Raw genomic sequence first — 17,446 nt, 5'->3', positions numbered from 1 at the left:
CAATGCCCGCAATGGCCGGAGTTGGGCTGGTTGAAAATCAGGAGCCTCTCTTAGGTCTCCAGCGTGGATGCAGTGGCTCAAGGAACTGAATCATCTGCTGCTGTTTTTTTCAGTTACCTTAGCAGAGAGCTGGGTCAGAAGTGGAGCCACTGGGTCTCGAACCTGAGACCATGTGGGATGCCAGCACTACAAGTGGCAGCTTTACCAGTCCCAACTTTCAGCATCTTAATGACAAATGTGGGCCCAGGGAATGCTCCAATGTAAAGAGTGCACCCTGCCTTGGTAGGGCCCTTCCCTGTAGCCTGACCCCATTTTTTCGTTTTTAAAGATTTATTTTTATTGGAAGGGCATATCAGATTTATAGAGAAGAGAGACATAGAAAGATCTTCATCCACTGGCTTACTTCCCAAATGCCTGCAATGGCTGTTGCTGTGCCAATCCAAAGCCAGGAGCCAGGAGCTTCCTCTGTGTCTCCCAAGTTGGTGCAGGGTTCCAAGGCTTTGGGTTGGCCTCAACTGCTCTTTCAGGGAGCTGGTTGGCAGGTGGAGCAGCCAAGACTCATCCAGTACTCAAATGGGATGCTGGTGACTGGAGGTGGAGCATCAGCCAACTGAGACATGGTGCAGGCCCTGTATATACTTTTCTTACATATAATTCTGGGTATGTTTGTGTGTGCATATATATTAATTTGTGTTTTCTACTCTATCTAGTGAAATATCCTACTCTGGCAGATACAGTTATGTCTTTTCTGTGCAGGTTTCTATCTAAGGATTCACTTTATTTGTGGGCCAAAGTTTCTGGGCTCAGGAAATGAAAAAATTCCTACTACTAAGACAGGAGTTAAAAAAAAAATTTTTTTTTAAACAAGTTGTTCTTCCTTCTTCTCCCCAAATATGTTACTGGGGGGTTTCAGAAACTCTGAAACAAAACAAAGGCGGCACCCAGGGCAAGTCACACTTACTTGAGAGATCCTGATAGCTTGGGCTGCTGAAGAAGTTTATCTGCATGATTCAAAGCCATCAGGTTGTCACCCAGAGCCAGGGCCACGTAAGCACTGCAAGCCAGGATGGAGCACCTGGAACACAAAGAAGAAGACTGAAAAGTCAGGCTAAGAAACCACAGATCTTCCATCTGCTGGTTCACTCCCCAAATGGCCGCAACAGCCGGAGCTCCTCTTTCCTGGTGCCACTGCCAAGCTGCACAGAGGCAAGGCATGAGTGTGTTCAAGATTCGGTTTCCCTCGTAACCCACACCCATGGTCAAGGAAGGCATTGCTGCTGGAGGTGTCGTGGACCTACTTTACAAGACGTGCTCAAGACCGCCCTCATCCACGACAGCCTCGCGTGTGCCATCTGTGAGGCCACCAAAGCCTTAGACGGGCACCAATCCACCTCTGTGTGCTGGCACCCAACTGTGATGAGCCCATGTCAGTCAAGTTGGTGGAGGTCCTGTGTGCCGAACACCAGATCAACCTCTTTAAGATGGATGACAATAAGAAATTTGGGGATTGAGTAGGCCTCTGTAAAACTGACCTAGAGGGGAACCCCGTAAAGTGGTTGGCTGCAGTTAACGTAGTTGTTAAGGACTATGGCCAAGAATCTCAAGCCAAAGATGTCATCAAAGAATACTTCAAATGCAAGAAATGAAGAAACATTTGGCTTATAGCTTAAAAAAAAAAACCAAAAAACCCAAGCTGGAGCTGATCCAAAGCCAGGAGCTCCTTCCTCGTCTCCCACACAGGTGCAAGGTCCCAAGGATTTGGGCCATCTTCCACTGCCTTCCCAGGCCACATGCAGGGAGCTGGATGGGAAGTGGAGCAGCCAGGGCACGATTCGATGTCTATATGGGATCCTGGCACTTGTAAGGGAGATAAGTGAGCCAGTCTAGTCACTAAGCTTAACATCCATTCTTATTGATGGCTTTACCAAAGGTCACCAGAGAAAATCACATGTTCCTTAAAAAGCAAGACGGCCACAGCTTTTTACTGCTCAACACGGGAAAAACTGGCGCAATTCTTTACCAGGTGTAGCGGGTGTTTAATGGGTACTTGCTAACGAATATGGGCTTCAACTTTGGGAATCTGCTTCCCCAGCACTCCCCCGTTCCCCACCTATGCTGGTGAAGCTGACTGGGGCCTGCCTCCCAGACCCAGGATGCTCTAGGCACCCAGCCATGGGACAAGCCCACCTTCACGGGCTCTGCTGGGAAAAGCCGCTCCTCACTGTAGGTGGGCTGTTACTGATGCAGCCCCCTGTCAGCTCCACTGTAGGTCAAGAAATCAGTCATGTGAGATCGGCAGCAGGATTCTGTTTCCCAGCAAGCCTCCACCGTAACTGTGTATACAAGAAGATAAAAATCTGTTTGCTTCAACTTTATATCTATTGTATAGTAAGAAGAAATCCCATCTAGAAAAATAAAAAATTATTCTACTAAAAAATGCTTAAACATGGAAATACAAAATTTGGGGTTGGTGTTCTGACCAAGGGTCATCAGTTTCACTGCTCAAAACTCAAACCACTGCTTATGCTGCCCTTCTTGATGGCTAACACTCCCCTGCCGAGCTCCCCTCAGACCTTCCCCCCTCCTCTGCCTAGAAAACAACACTTGGCTCCGCGTAATTCTGGCAGAATGGTAATGCCCAAAGCATGCACCGCTCTATTTACTAAGCCCCTGGAGAAACCGCTCTTCTTTTGATAGTTACTGCTTAAAATATTGACCTCGCCCTCCCTCTCCGCGCGTGACTGTCTCATCTACTTTGCCAAGGCCTCAGTGGATCTGACAGGTCAGCAGACCGGAAGAGCTCCACCTCAAGCAAGGCGCACAGACCAGCGTCTCCCCTGCTGAGGATGGCACACACTCACGCTCCACCTCGCTCAACTGCAGGAGTGAGCTCTAGGGCTCAGCCCTCGGAAAAGCAGGGCAGCCAGAGAGGAAAGGGTGATTCCCCTCCCCCTTTAAAAATTTACTTCTGTTTAAAGTCAGAGTGCAAGAGAGAGAGAGAGAGATCTTTAATCTTCTGGTTTCCAACTCAAATGGTCACAATGGTCAGGTTTAAGCCAGAGCCTGCAGCTTCAATTCGGGTCTCCCACAAGGATGGCAGGTGCCCAAACAATGGGCCATGTTCCGCTGCTTTTCCCAGGCCATTAGCAGGGAGTTGGATCGGAAGTAGAGCAGCCTGGATATCAAACGGGGCCCATTTGGGAGGCCGGTGTCTGTCACTGGCAGTAGTTTTACTCACTACCTTGTTAACACTGGCCCACATCAAGTATTCTTTTCTCAAAGCACCACGTTATAGTAACAAGCTTGTGGGACTGGGCATTACATTTTGTCAAGCACAGAGTTGGAATCTGTCTTCATCACTTCTAGGATTTGATTATTTTCAACTTCTTCCTTGATTTGGATCTGATCTTTTTTTCTCTTTTTAATATTTATTTATTTAATTTTTAAGTCAGACATACAGAGAGAGACAGAGAGCAAGGTCTTCTGTCCGATGATTCACTCCCCAAATGACTGCAACAGCTAGAGCTGAGTTGATCCAAAGCCAGGAGCCGGGAGATTCTTTCACGTTTCCCACATGGGTGCAGTGTTCCAAGGACTTGGACCATCCTCTGTTGGGAAAGTGGAGCAGCTGGGAGAGAATCTTTCATCCACTGTTTCACTCCTCAGAGGGCTGTAAATGGCTAGGACTAGGCCAGGTAGAAGCCAGGAGCCAGAAGCTTCCTCTAGGTATCCCACGGGAGTAGCACGGCCCGAAACATTGAGGTTATAGTCTGTTGCTTTTGCTAAGTCATTAGCAGGGAGCTACTTGGAAAACAGAGCAGCCAGGGCTTGGACTGGCACCCATATGGGACGGTTAAGATGTCTGCTGGGCTGCCTGCACCTCACATCAGAGTGCTGGGTTTGCAGTACCAGCGAATCGCCAGCTCCAGTTTCCCGTTGATGCACATCCCTGGGCAGCAACAGGGAATGGATCAAGTTATCTGGGTCCCTGCCTCTCATCTGGGAGATCCAGACTGAGCTCTTGACTCCCAGGTTTGGTCCAGTCCTGGACATTGCAGGCTTTGAGGGAAATGAACCCGTGGAAAGGAGCTAACTCCACGTCTGTCTATAAAATAAAAGTCACAGAAAAAGAAAAATTCAGCTTAAACTGACACAAAATGAAATACCCAATTTAAATGGTGCTCTATAGTGAAACATTTCAATACTAAAAATTTCCTTACATAGCCTCAAATTGAATATTTTCACCATTGTATTTCAGACATTGAAGATATTACACAAAAATGGAACTGCCAGAATGTACCTTTCCCCCACTAACATGAAGGAAGGTCCACCACTCTGCCTTTCAAGAGATCCAACGTAAAGTTACCACTGGTATCTTGCGGTGGGGGGCAAGTCACACCCTCATCCTTTTAGAGAACAGAGGGAGCGGCCCTTCTTAAGCCATTCTCATGGTCAGTGTCATCCTGGAAGCAAAATCTGAGCAGGACATTTCAAAGAAAGGAAACCACAGACCACAGATTTGCGTATTGACAAATCAAGTGTAGCAGCCTAGAAGCAGGTGATGCGTTCTGACCAAGAAGGGATTATCACCAGGAGGGAGTGTTAACGCGGGACTTTCAGTCATGGTTACAGCGTAACTCTGTGGATACTCACTTTAAGTTTTCTAGTTCTTGCTTTCTCAGTGGTGATGAAGGCGGCGCGGGAATGAATTTATCTCCATCGTGGCTTTTACTGCTAAAACAGACACGGACTCTTAGTAAGAACAAGTAAATCATTTGTGTCCTGTCCCCATATGTGCACCCTGTAAGAGACCACACGGCGAGAGGGCTCTGTTTTGGTGCTCTAGTACTGTCACATATTTCTCACTCAGCTCTGATTTTTTGACAACTACAGTGAAGTGTAACCCACTACTGGGCGAAACCCTCCCAATCCTGCCTCATGTTTTTGACATTAAACATGTAGAAGCATACTTTCCTTAACTATTGAAAACACAGGATTTTGGAAATTTGGGCTGTAGAAGTTGGGAATTTAGACTCTAAAAGCCCAAAAAGCTTATTTAAAAAACCCTACGGGATTGTGCCAAGGTGAGTTGGGCCCCAGGGTTCAACATACCTGCAGGCTTCACTGCTCTCACTGCTCTCGGTGTCCCCACCTAACTGGTTACTGCTTTTAGAGCCATTTTCTTGCTTTGGGTCTTGCTGTTCCTCAGGTAACAGCAACAAAGCATTTCTGAGACAGATGGCTGCAAACTCCATGCTGGCTACGGGGATAGCTGAAGACTGCCCATCACTGAAAAGCACAAACCAAAATGAGTTAAGCATATCAGAAAACAAAACAACACACAAAAAAGGTAAGGTCTGCACTGTTAGGAATCACAATGAATTACAAATGAAAACTGTAGTCATTTGATAGGTTAGACAGTTGCATATAAGCGGTTATAAGAGAATGCCGAATATTTTATAAATGATGTATATGGTATATACGGTGTTAAAAATATTAATAATGAATTGCAAGTACATGTACATTATGAGACAAGGGTGGGAGGCGATGTGAAACATACTATATAACGTCAAGTTAACATAGCAGTCCTGGAAGAATTAAGAGTGGACAAGGAAAATTATGAGGACCAGGATGGCTACATGCTGAGAGTGGGAAACAAGGGAGAAAATGGATCTTCACATTTGAGCCCTCTCCTGGCTGATCCTTTATTCATTTGTTTGAAAGGCAGTGTAACAGATGGAGACAGCAGTGGGAGGGAAAAAGTGGGAAGAGACACAGAAAGAAATCTTTGATTTGCTGGCTCATTCCCTAGTCTCAATTGCAAGCACTGCGCCAGGATTCAACCAGGAGCCAGGGAAGCCCACCTAGGTCTCCCATACGGCAGAGACCCAAACATTTGGGTCATCTACCATTGCTGTATCAGGCACACATTAGCAGGGAGCTGCTGGACCAGAAGTTCTACAGCCAAGGATCAAACCGGTACTCATGGCATGCTGATGTCATGGGTGGTGGCTTACTAACCATGCCACAACTCTGGCCTCATTCTTGGTTGTCAAAATGCCTCTATGGAAATGGCAGAGGATCTTAAGAATCATTTCTCAAAAAAAGAAATAGATGAGGATGGCCCAAAGCCTTGGGACCCTGCACCCGTGTGGGAGATCTGGAAGAAGTTCCTGGCTCCTGGTTTTGGATCAGCATAGCACTGGCTGTTGTGCTCACTTGGGGAGTGAATCATCGACTGGAAGATCTTTCTCTCTGTCTCTCCTCCTCTTTGTAATCTGCCTTTCCAATAAAAATAAATCTTTAAAAAAAAAAAAAGAAAAGAAATAGAAAGGGCCCACAAACACATGAGAACACGCCCAACATCACTAACTGCCGAGGAAATGCAAATGAAAACATCATCACCCCACCACCATCACAATGACTAAAATCCCAAACAGAGCAAATACTGGCAAGAATGTGCAGGAGGAGGACCTGCCTACAAACTCTGGGAATGTAAATCAGTCTAGCCACCTGGAATACAACATGGAGACTGCTTTAAAAACTAGAAACAAACTTGCCATATGATCCATTAATTCCATTTCTGGGGATATGCCCCCAAAACAGGAACATTTTGTATAGAAGAGAAATATGCTGGTGCTGGTGCCAGTGTAGTAGCTTAAACCTCTACCTGCAGTGCCAGCATACCATAGGGGGGCCAGTTTGAGTCCTGGCTGTTCCGTATCAGATCCAGCTCCCTGCTTCTGGCCTGGGAAAGCAGCAGAGGATGGACTAGGTCCTCAGACTCATGTTCCCACATGGGAGATTCAGATGAAGCTCCTGGTTCCTGGCTCTGGACCAGCCCAGCTCTGACTGTTGTGGCCATCTGGTGAGTGAACTAGCAGTGAAGATGTCTTTCTCATTGTTTCTTTCTAACTCCATCTTTCAAATAAAAACAAAGAAATATTTAAAAAGAGAAAGAAAAATGTTTATGGCAGTACGTATCATAATAGCCAAAATACGGAATCATCCAAGGTGCCCATCACCAGATGAACACATCAAGAAAAAGTGGTATATAAACACAATGACGGACGACCCAGCTACTTCAAGAGTGAAATCTACCATTTGTAGCAAAACGCATGTAACTGGAGCATGTTCAGGGAAGTAAGACGGACTCAAAAACACAAATACTGTATGTGCTCCCCTACATATGAGAGCTAAAATTAAAACCAAAACAACAAAAACACAAATAAATACCTTCACATCGGTCTTGCCACAAACTTTGTCAAACTCTTAGTTAAGAATGTTATACTATTGCTGTTAACGATCTGTGATTACTTTGTGAAACAGTCATTTTTCCATTTGATTACTGTTGATATTCCCACTTATTTTTCCAATACACTGGACAGTTTCCTGCTTTTTACTTGAACTCTGTTGACAGGAGCATTAAGCCCTTGACTACCAGGCAAGTTAAAGTGAAGGAGAGGGGCTAGCATTGTGGCATAGCATGTAAAGTTTCTGTCTGCTACGAGGACATCCTGAATGACTGATAGTTCAAATCTTGGCTGCTCTACTTCTGATCCAGCTCTCTGCTACTGCAATCTAGAAAATCAACAGCCAATGAGCTGAATCCCTGTAACCACATGGGAGACCTGGGTAAAGCTCTGGGCTTTTGCCTGGTTCAGCCCTGACCGTGACAGCCACATGGGGAATGAATCAGTGGATGGAACATCTATCTGTAGCTCTTTCAAATAAATAAATTAAGAAATTGAAAACAACTTAAAAGGAAGTGAAGGGGCCCTGCTCAATGGCTCAAAGGCTAAAGTCCTCGCCTTGAAAGTTCCAGGACTCCACATGGGCACCAGTCTTGTTCCAGTGGCCCACTTCCCATCCAGCTCCCTTGCTTGTGGCCTGGGAAAGCAGTCGAGGACGGCCCAAAGCCTTGGGACCCTGCACCCGCGTGGGAGACCTGGAAGAGGCTCTGGGCTTCTGGCTTTGGATCAGCTCAGCTATGGCTACTGCAGCCACTTGGGAAATCAACCAGTGGACACAAGATCTTTCTGTCTCTCCTTCTCTCTGTAAATTGGACTTTCCAATAACAATAAATATCTTTAAAAAAATGTGAAGGAGAGATGGAGAGAAGGTGTGATATAGATAAGAAGAGGTGGAGAAAAGGGAGTATCATAACCTCATTTGTATGATTTACATGAAATCTGCTAAAAAAATTCCAAAAACTTGGAAAAATAAAAATGACTTTATAAATTCTGAAACAGCAGCATTACCTTTTTTCTTATATTTCTGTTAACATTTTATATAACTTTTTATTGATCTAATATCAAAATGAGTTGTTTATTAGAAAAAAATTTAAATCATTGTTATTTCAAATCATAGGATAATGCTACTTAATCATCAAATAGTACTTCATACAATACAATGTATTATGATGAACTAAATTAAGGCAAAATGTTGTGTTCTGGATACTACTTAACTTTGAAAAAATGTTTCAATTTTCTAATTATCTATTGGCTAGAGGGGCCAAGACACACAAACAGAAAGAAACAGAGTTCCCTAAGAGCCAGAAACTGGTCCTAGCCACACACAAAGGTGTCCAGGAACCCAGGCACTAGCGCTATCCCCTGATGGCTCCCAGAGCACAGGGTACTCTTCTCTGTCCTCTCTGTAAATCTGCCTTTACAATACAAATAATATATATAGTTTCCCCCTGCTGTTGTCTGCCTACCAGTCATTCAGGTGCTCACTGGCCAAAGCACTGAGTGCAGATGTGGCCCCTCTCTGCCACCTGCTGACACAGGTGGGGTGCAGCAGCCACACCCACAACACCTTGAGGACAGCAAAGTAAACCTTAAAAACAAACCACAAAAAGCCCAAAGAGAAGGAGAGATATATAGATATAAGTGAACTCCATAAATGCTCATGCGAGCCAGGGCTTTGCTACCCAAAGTCATCTGGGACTCTCTTGCTGGGGGCAGGATCCCACTGCTGCCTCCTGGAGGCCACATTTGTAGGAAACAGGATCCAGAAGCAGAGGTGGGACTCAATTTCAGGCATTCCAATAAGGGATGTGGGCATCAAGGAGTTTAACCTGTCTCCAGTGGCAGACAATTTTCTTACTGTTTCTTTATAAAAAACAACAACAACAAAAAAAAACCACAAAACACAAAAAAAAGTTTATTTCTTTGATATGCAAGACTGACAGAGTCAGCAATCTAGAGAAATCTGCTTCCCAAATGCGCACATCATCAAGGGATGATCCAGCCAAAGCCAGGAGCCAGGAAGTACACCCTGGTCTCCCACCAGAGTGGCAGGAACTTAAGCTCTTGAGCCAGCACTTGCTGCCCACCCAGGCACCTGGGCAGGAAGTGGAGGCGGAAGTGCAGCAACCAGGACTTGAACAGGAATTCTGATGTGGGATGCAGGCTTTGCCAGCAGCTGGTTTACCTGCCCCAACGCCCGTCACTCAGCTGCATTCTCTGGTCATGCTGGACAATCTGGCCTTGGACCCATTAGGGGTTTCTTGGGGCACCAGCAATTTCAGCAACCAGGGATGTAATAAACCCAAATCACAGTGTTATCAGTCAATATTTGCCATCAATCCACAGATGAGGATCTGCTCAGGGACGCAGCAGTGAGATGCACTTACAAAGAACCTGCTACTATACCAGCCTACGCATTCTCTCCCACACAGTAACGCGAAGCAACCACATACACTTGTCTTTGCGGATACTTACTTATATACAGTGTTCTGTACAGACTGTGACGCCAGAACTATTTTACGATGATAGCCTTGACCAACAATGGACTGAACAATTCCTTTTTTGCTTGGAAGCCCTTTAGTTTCTTGTTCAGAAGTCTAGAAAATACAAGCCATTTCCAAGAAAATTAAGGTAATTGTGACATGTGGCATGAAAAAATGATCAAATGCCTTTCGTAATTACTTTAAGACGGTTCTTATGACCCATCGTGTGTGTGTGTGTGTGTGTGTGTGTGTGTGTGTGTGTGTTGACAATCAAGGATGTGTATTTGGTATAAGTGGATCAGAGGAAAGGCAAACACCTTAAGTAATTGTAATTTTGTGTTTTACATTTGTTACCATGAGATCTGAGGTAATTTTAAGGAAAAACATCAACGCAAGAACGACCCAGGCATATTTACAAGACTGAACACTTCCTTTACCAGGCTCAATGTTACAGGTCCTCTAGTCAGAGCAAGAAAAACGAGAGCCAAAAACATAGGCTAAAGAAAGGTAGTTCAGCAAACGTCTTTTTCTTCTTAGATGAAAATACTAATTGTTGACAAACTATGAGCTATATACTAAGACTGGCATCAGCGTAATTCTTGACCTTAAGAAAATTAACACCTCCGCAGATAAACATTTCAGGCAATCCTACTAGATGATCTCCAGGAGCCTGAGGGTGCCAGTGTCATTCCTCTTCTCCCTTCACTCCAGCTCTCTAGCATGGCACCTGTTAACTTAAAAGGACACCCAAACCCTCATGTCAGGAACAAACTGAGTGCAGTCCCTGAAGAAATAAAACACTGTTCTCTAAACACATGAAAAACGAACAAAAGATTTCCTTCTCAAATTGGTGCCCATTTGGGATCCTGGTACTGTAGACTGAGTCTTTTTTTTTTTTTTTTAATTTAATTTTGACAATCCTTACCAATTTAATTGGGGTAAAAAAGGGTCAAGGTCTAAAGGGGGATATAGAGGAAGAAGCCCCACCCAGTCTCCCGCCCACCCCAAGTCCCGGGTGTGGGGCGCGCTCCGAGATACTCGATCAAGTGGTTCCAATAGTTCACCATTCATGGGTCGTTGCCAGTCTCGCCACCCCAATCCTGATGTGGTCATTGAAGAGTTCATTGATTGACACAGTCCCTTCTAGGGTCTCCATTTGCCCAGTCTCTGCTGCCAACAGATGGCTGAGGTTGTTGCTTGATTTGTCCTGTCCTTCCCTGGTTAGGACTCCGAGTCCGGTGTGTGGACTGAGTCTTAACCTACTCTCACGGTGCCAGGCCCCAAACACAAATATTTTATACTATTACTTATTATTGCTTAATCTAACTTTGCTGTAGTTGTACTTCCATATAGGACTGAAACAAAGATTCATTTTGCATATTAATTTGCTAAAAAAAAATGTTCAAAATGCAATGCAACCACAATTCCCAGCACTGATTTTATGTAGAAGAGGTGGCCAAGTAGTATTCAAGAAACACAAGGCACAGTGTTCATCTGAAGCCCAGCTGGTACAATCTGCATTCCCACTCTGCTTGCGGTGGTCAGCTCACCAGGACTAGCCATGTCCCCTTCCCTGATGCGTAGGACACGCACACCGACTTACAGAGCAGGAGATGAAGACGCAACACGGGAAGGCAAACCGGCCCCTGATGGAACCAAACCAGACACCATCACCCACCCACAGCCAGGAAGTGTGCCCCTGACGTTAACAGGATCACATGCAATTAAAATATAGGGCCTGGTTTGTTTAGCAGATCTGTCCTTTACACACAGTTCTGCCAACAAACATCTCAAAAACTGAATTTATTTTTGAGGGCAACTGCTTTGTTCAGCATTTTTTTTGCCATGACCAAATAAAAAATATTGTATAGATTTTTTTTTTAAAAATTGCTTTTATTGCAAACTGAGACATATAGAGAGGCGGAGAGGAAGATCTTCTGTCCGATAATTCACTCCCAAAGCGGCTGCAATGGCAAGAGCTAACCCAATCTGAAGCCAGGAGCCAGGAACTTCATTCGGGTCTTCCACGTGGGTGCAGGAACCCAAGGCTTTGGGCCATCCTCGACTGCTTTCCCAGGCCACCAGCAGGGAGCTGGATGGAAAGCAGAGCTGCCAGGATTAAAACTGACATTTGGAGGCTGTTCACTGAGATAAAGCTCAAACACAGATAACTAAGCTTACTTCCCATAGGGTATGTATATTCTGTTATCCACTAAGATATAGAAACCAAAACTTATCTTTCCCATTTTTAAAAAGGACCCGGCACGGTGACCTAGTGGCTAAAGTCCTCACCTTGCACTGGGATCCCATGTGGGCACAGGTTTATGCCCCAGCTGCCCTGCTTCCCATTCAGCTCCCTGCTCGTGGCCTGGGAAAGTAGCCTGGGACGGCCCAAAGCCTTGGGATCCTGTGCCCATGTGGGAGACCTGGAGGAAGCTCCTGGCTCCTGGCTCCAGACTGGACTGGCACCAGCTGTTACGGCTACTTGGGGAGTGAATCCACGGGTAGAGATCTTCCTCTGTCTCTCTTCCTCTCTGCATGTAAGACTTTTCAATAAAAATAAATAAATCTTAAATTTTTTTGAAATAGAAAATCTCTTAGAGAAAAATAGAGGGCTATGTTTTAAACACAATGGAATCTATAATAGTCCTAAAAGTACTATTTCTACAAATACGTAAGTTTAAAAACTGAGGCAGACATTTGGTGCCACACCGGCATCCTACATCACAAGGGTCTGAGTGAGACCCAGATTCCTACTTATCCAGACCCCGGAGGATCTGCCGACAGCTCAGGTAAGGTGGGAGACCTGGACTTTCTCCTCAGCTCGTTGGTCCAACCCGGTCCAGCCCTGGGCACTGTGGGCATTTGAGCAGTGAACCAGTCAGTAGGAAACGTGTGCCTGGCTATCTCTGTGCTTCAAATGAAATAGGTACATCAGAATTTTAAAATAAAATATCCAGTTTTCCTATATTTTTCTAGTCCTAGGAGAAATTAAGTCCCTGGTTTCCTGAAACTTTGTAAAGATCCCAACACTTAAACTCACGGATTGACTGCAGAGTAAAAGCAACCTCGGAGGTCCCTTTACTTTTAATAAGTATGAACAGGCCTTAGAATTACTTATCAAGTGATTTAAGAATTACCTAAATAAGAAACCGGACTTTTAGAAAACAAAGTACAGTGAAATAAATCATTACAGCCTTTCAAAGATGGCCCATCTCTCCTGCAATGGTACACTCAGAGCATACAAGACTTCACTCCCCCAGGTCAGACTGCCAGACCAACACGCTTCTTTAAACCCCCTCAGCTCCTGTGCTGCGGCTCAGCAAGCGTGGCTTGCCAGGAGTGTCTCACCCTCTCCCACCCCAGGATGGTGTCCCTTCCCAATCACACCCCAAACAACACAGCAGGGGCAGATCGGAAATGGGGTGATGCAACCTGTCTTTCCCCTACCTCCCACCTGCAGATTCAAAACGCTGCCAACCACTGTCGTTTGGAGCCAATCAAGGTAAAGACATTCATGTTGGCTGGCCCAGCCTCTGTCCACAAGGGACAAGCAAGTGGCAGGAGAGAGAAGCCACAAACCCTGGTATGAGTCATCACAACAAAATGAAAACTCTAGGTAGCACATGTGATGCGGTTTTAGCGCATTCTTCTCCATACTGTCATTGATAATACTCTGATCATCGCCTGATTCACACACAGCATCCTCCTGTCACCAGAGACTCAGCCCCCAACCCAGCAGCTGACATCAAAGGTTGCCTAGCAACCACCTTATCCCAGCGGCAACTCGTTCCACGGCGGCACACAGACCAAGAGCCACAGACACCTGTCACACTCACTGAGAATCAAAATGTGAACACACGGCTTTGTGAACCCAGCTTTTCCCCCTCAACTGTTCAAGAACAGAACACGTGTAAGTTCACTGAAGCTTCGAAGCGGGAGGAGGCCTTATTATGTGTTGCATACTCTACGTGGATATGATACGATCGCGTGCCTTTCTGCTTTCTGTGGAACAAGTGCGGGGGAAGGCCCGGCTGGAGCAGCACTCACCCCCTTATTGGCAGCAATGCAGCACTCGGCCAGCCGCAGCCACAGGCGAGGGTTGGCGTGGTAGACCTGCACGGCTTCGATCAGACACTCGAAGGCAGCCAGGGGCCTCCCAACGTGCAGCAGCTGAATCCCGCAGTTATATAGCAGCTCGTACCTCTTGGTGGTGAGCAACGTACACATGGGTCTTCCCGAGAATTTTTTGCCTAGTGACAAAAAGGACAGGACAATGTTATCATCTCGGAACACCACCACGCAATCAACTCCCTTCAGGGTAACAGCAGCCCTCACTAAGGGTGGGCTCCACCTCAGCCCCCAGGCCTGGGATCAGGCCTGGAGCCACTGCTGGCACAGCCCCCTAAGAGGCACCCTGGGAGGCAGCAGGTCACAGCACAGTGGGTGGGACCCTCCCCCTCCCTGAAACCCCCCTTGTGAGAGACCTGGATGGAGTTCCAGGCTCCTGGCTTCAGAATGGCCAAGCTCTGGGTGCCGCAGACATTTGGAAAGTCAACCAGCAAATGGAAGAGTCTGAGTATCCTCCAAGTAAACAGAGACTAGGATACTTAGCATTGATTAATCAAACATTCTGTCTTGTATTACCTTTACTGATTCCTGATTTTCAAATTCAGGAAAAAAGAATATAGCTAATTTTTAAGCAGTTCAAAATCACTCCAAAATTCTTGCTACTCAAACAAACACCACCCATTAAAAGTCCTGAGACAGACGTGGCAGGCAGGATCATTGCTAACCTATGTAAGGCCACACACACACACACACGTCTGCCCAGACACGCCTTAAATTGGGCTTCGCACAGTGCTGTGGCTCAGCATATTAGGCTGCAGCAGACAGATCTCCAGTTGGCCCACGGCCCCCAACCCCAACCCCAACCCCACCGCTTCTCTGCAACTTTCAAGACAAGCAAATCCTAATAAACAAACAAACAAACAAACAAATAAAATCATGCTTTTCCCAAGTAGCAAACACAGCCTCGGCCAGTGTGGGACTTACTTGGGTCAGTGCTCCCTGCGCTGAGCTGGGCACAGACATTGTCATTCTCCTGTAGGGCCTTTTTAAAGTAGAAAATGCCCAAATTGTGCTTGCTCATAGCAAAGTGGATGCAACCAAGATTATTCCAGAACATGCACCTCAAGCATTCACCTGCAAAAGACAAGAACAAAACACACCAATAAATTTCACAGAAAAGTTTCAGGGTCTGATGCTTCTCACGAAGGAATCTGGTTTATCCAGGACGAGGGAATGCTGCTTGCAATTCCACTCAGTCCTTTCTGAAGAGTTCATAGGCACCTGACACAGAGCGAAGTCTGAAAATACTGTATACTCCCAAAACCATTACTATTTTCTTAAAAAAAAAAAAAGATTGATTCATTTTTATTGGAAAGGGAAGAGAGAGGAGGAATCGGATCTCCCACCTGCTGGCTCCCCCTGACATGGCAAGGAAGAGCTCTGAGCTGCTCACTCTTGTCTGATTTAATTTTAGTAACTCTACCAAAAGGCAAATTGTGGCATTGCTTCCATACAGTGAAACACTGTGTAGAAACTGGAAATTATGATCAAATAGAATCGAAACCAATCTACATATATAATTTTTTTTTAAAGATTTACTTTTATTATTTTTTATTGGAAAGGCGGATATACAGAGAGGAGAGACAGAGAGGAAGATCTTCCATCCGATGATTCACTCCCCAAGTGAGCCACAACGGCCGATACTATGCCAATCAGAAGCCAGGAGCCTCTTCCGGGTCTCCCACACTGGTACAGGGTCCCAAAGCTTTGGGCCGTCCTCTACTGCTTTCCCGGGCCACAGGCAGGGAGCTGGAAGGGAAGTGGGGCTGCCGGGATTAGAACCAGCGCCCATATGGGATCCCGGGCGTGCAAGGCGAGGACCTTAACCACTGCGCCACCGCGCCGGGCCCTACATATATAATTTTTTTAAAAATTACATTTTTTCCTTTTTTAAATGATTTTATTTTTATTGGAAAATCAGATATACACAGAGGAGGAGAAACAGAGAGGAGGATCTTCTGCCCACTTGTTCACTCCCCAAGTGGCTGCAATGGCCAGAGCTGAGCCAATCTGAAGCCAGAAGCCTCTCTCAGATCTCCCACGTGGGGGCAGGGTTCCAAGGCTTTGGGCTGTCCTCGACTGCTTTCCCAGGCCACAAGCAGGGAGCTGGATGGGAAGTGAAGCTGCCGACATTAGAACTGGCGCTCATATGGGATCCCTGTGTGTTCAAGCCGAGGACTTTAGCTGCTAGGCCACGCCGCCAGGCCCCACTCAGCTCATCTTATTTTGAATTGCCAATGCATCTGCTGGGAGCTAGGTTGGAAGTGGAGCAGCCAGGACTCAAACTGGCACCCACATGGGATGCTGTTGCCACATGGTAGCTTAACTTACTGCATCACAGTGCCAATCTCAAAACATTTCCACTAGCTTACCCTCATTTCTTTGTCTGTGTGTGTGTATATATATATATGTTTTTTCTTTTCTTTTTTTAGGAGTTTTGCTGGCTCACTTTGTAATGCTTACAACAACTGAGGCTGTGTAAGGTTGGAGCCAGCAGACTCCACCTCCATCTGAGCTTTCACATGGGTGGCAGCTACCTACCTACCTGAGATTACACTTGCTGCCTCCCCAGGTGTGCAAGAAGCTGAGAACAGGACCAGACCCAGGCACTCCAATATGGGATGCAGGCAAGCCAAGTGGAATTGGAAGCACCGTGACATGCGCCTGCCTCATACTTACTTTTTAAGTAACTTCCTTTCCTTTCTCTCTCCTCATAAAATAGCAATGATACAAACCTAAATGTCAGCCAAACTTTATCTTTTATTGCAACATTAGTATCAAGCAATTCATGAAGGCTTTGAGATAATAAATAATAATAATTATCTTCCTAGTCATACAGAAATATTTTAGACCTCAGTGGAGGGTCAGCCTCCTGGCTACCACCTGGCCCAGTCCTGGCTACTGCATCAGTAGGTCTTTATCTGTTTCTTCCTCTATTATGTTGCCTATCAAATAAATCTTCAAAAGATATATTTTAAATATAGTAATGTCTAAATAATCTTGTTATTTACTACTTTTATAGGACAAAGCCAAAGTGTAAAAACATTGTCTCACCTCCTTCAACGCTTTCACTTTACAGCAAAACCTCAGGAACTTATCCCCTGGATAAAATTTCTAACTTACTATTAACAAAAACGTGAGGTACTGGTGCTGTGACATAACTAGTTAGGCAATCACCTGCATTGCCAGCATCCCAGATGGCCGCCTGTTTGAACCTTGGCTGCTCCACTTCCAATCCAGCTCCCTGGTCACGTGCCTTGCAAAGCAGCAGAACGTGGCTCCAGGGCTTCGCCTCCTGCGCCCATGGGCAGATCCGGTACCAGGCTCTGGTCCTGCCCAGCTCTGGCTGCTGAGTTAGGAAGTGAGCCGGCAGATGAAATCAATCTATCACTCTTTCTGTAAATCTGCTTTTCAAATAAACATACAAATCTGCCCAGGTTCCAGCTCTGGCCTCTAGCCCCAAGTCACAAGGGCAAGCTTTTTTCTTTTTTTTTTTAAGATTTATTTATTATTTTTTTATTGGAAAGGCGGACATACAGAGAGGAGAGACAGAGAGAAAGATCTTCCATCTGATGATTC

The 17,446-nt window shown here is 45.7% G+C and overlaps 1 protein-coding gene, 1 non-coding gene and 1 pseudogene across 9 annotated transcripts in view; 1 reads left to right on the top strand and 2 right to left on the bottom strand.

Moving 5' to 3' along the window:
• Positions 1–17,446, bottom strand: part of CNOT10 (CCR4-NOT transcription complex subunit 10) — a 50,714-nt gene that overhangs the window by 13,717 nt on the left and 19,551 nt on the right. For 4 of the 8 annotated variants that reach the window (XM_040964044.1, XM_040964064.1, XM_040964055.1 and 1 more), the window contains exons 9-14: positions 14,792–14,941; positions 13,787–13,989; positions 9,729–9,850; positions 5,113–5,289; positions 4,654–4,734; positions 962–1,075 (exon numbers count right to left, since the gene is read on the bottom strand). In XM_040964044.1, coding sequence (XP_040819978.1) covers positions 962–1,075; positions 4,654–4,734; positions 5,113–5,289; positions 9,729–9,850; positions 13,787–13,989; positions 14,792–14,941 — 847 coding nt within the window. The remainder of the gene's footprint in view (positions 1–961; positions 1,076–4,653; positions 4,735–5,112; positions 5,290–9,728; positions 9,851–13,786; positions 13,990–14,791; positions 14,942–17,446) is intronic. The other 4 variants (XM_040964047.1, XM_040964076.1, XM_040964085.1 and 1 more) reach the window with 2 other exon arrangements.
• On the top strand, positions 1,256–1,646 carry LOC121145347 (annotated as a pseudogene).
• Positions 8,707–8,832, bottom strand: LOC121146348. Its single transcript, XR_005882207.1, has one exon. It is a non-coding gene; the product is annotated as a small nucleolar RNA SNORA17 (small nucleolar RNA).

This window comes from Ochotona curzoniae, unplaced genomic scaffold (assembly GCF_017591425.1).
Source record: "Ochotona curzoniae isolate NIBS_2020 unplaced genomic scaffold, NIBS_Ocur_1.0 contig_1302, whole genome shotgun sequence".
NCBI lineage: Eukaryota > Metazoa > Chordata > Mammalia > Lagomorpha > Ochotonidae > Ochotona > Ochotona curzoniae.
This window is presented reverse-complemented; position numbering and strand designations above follow the sequence as displayed.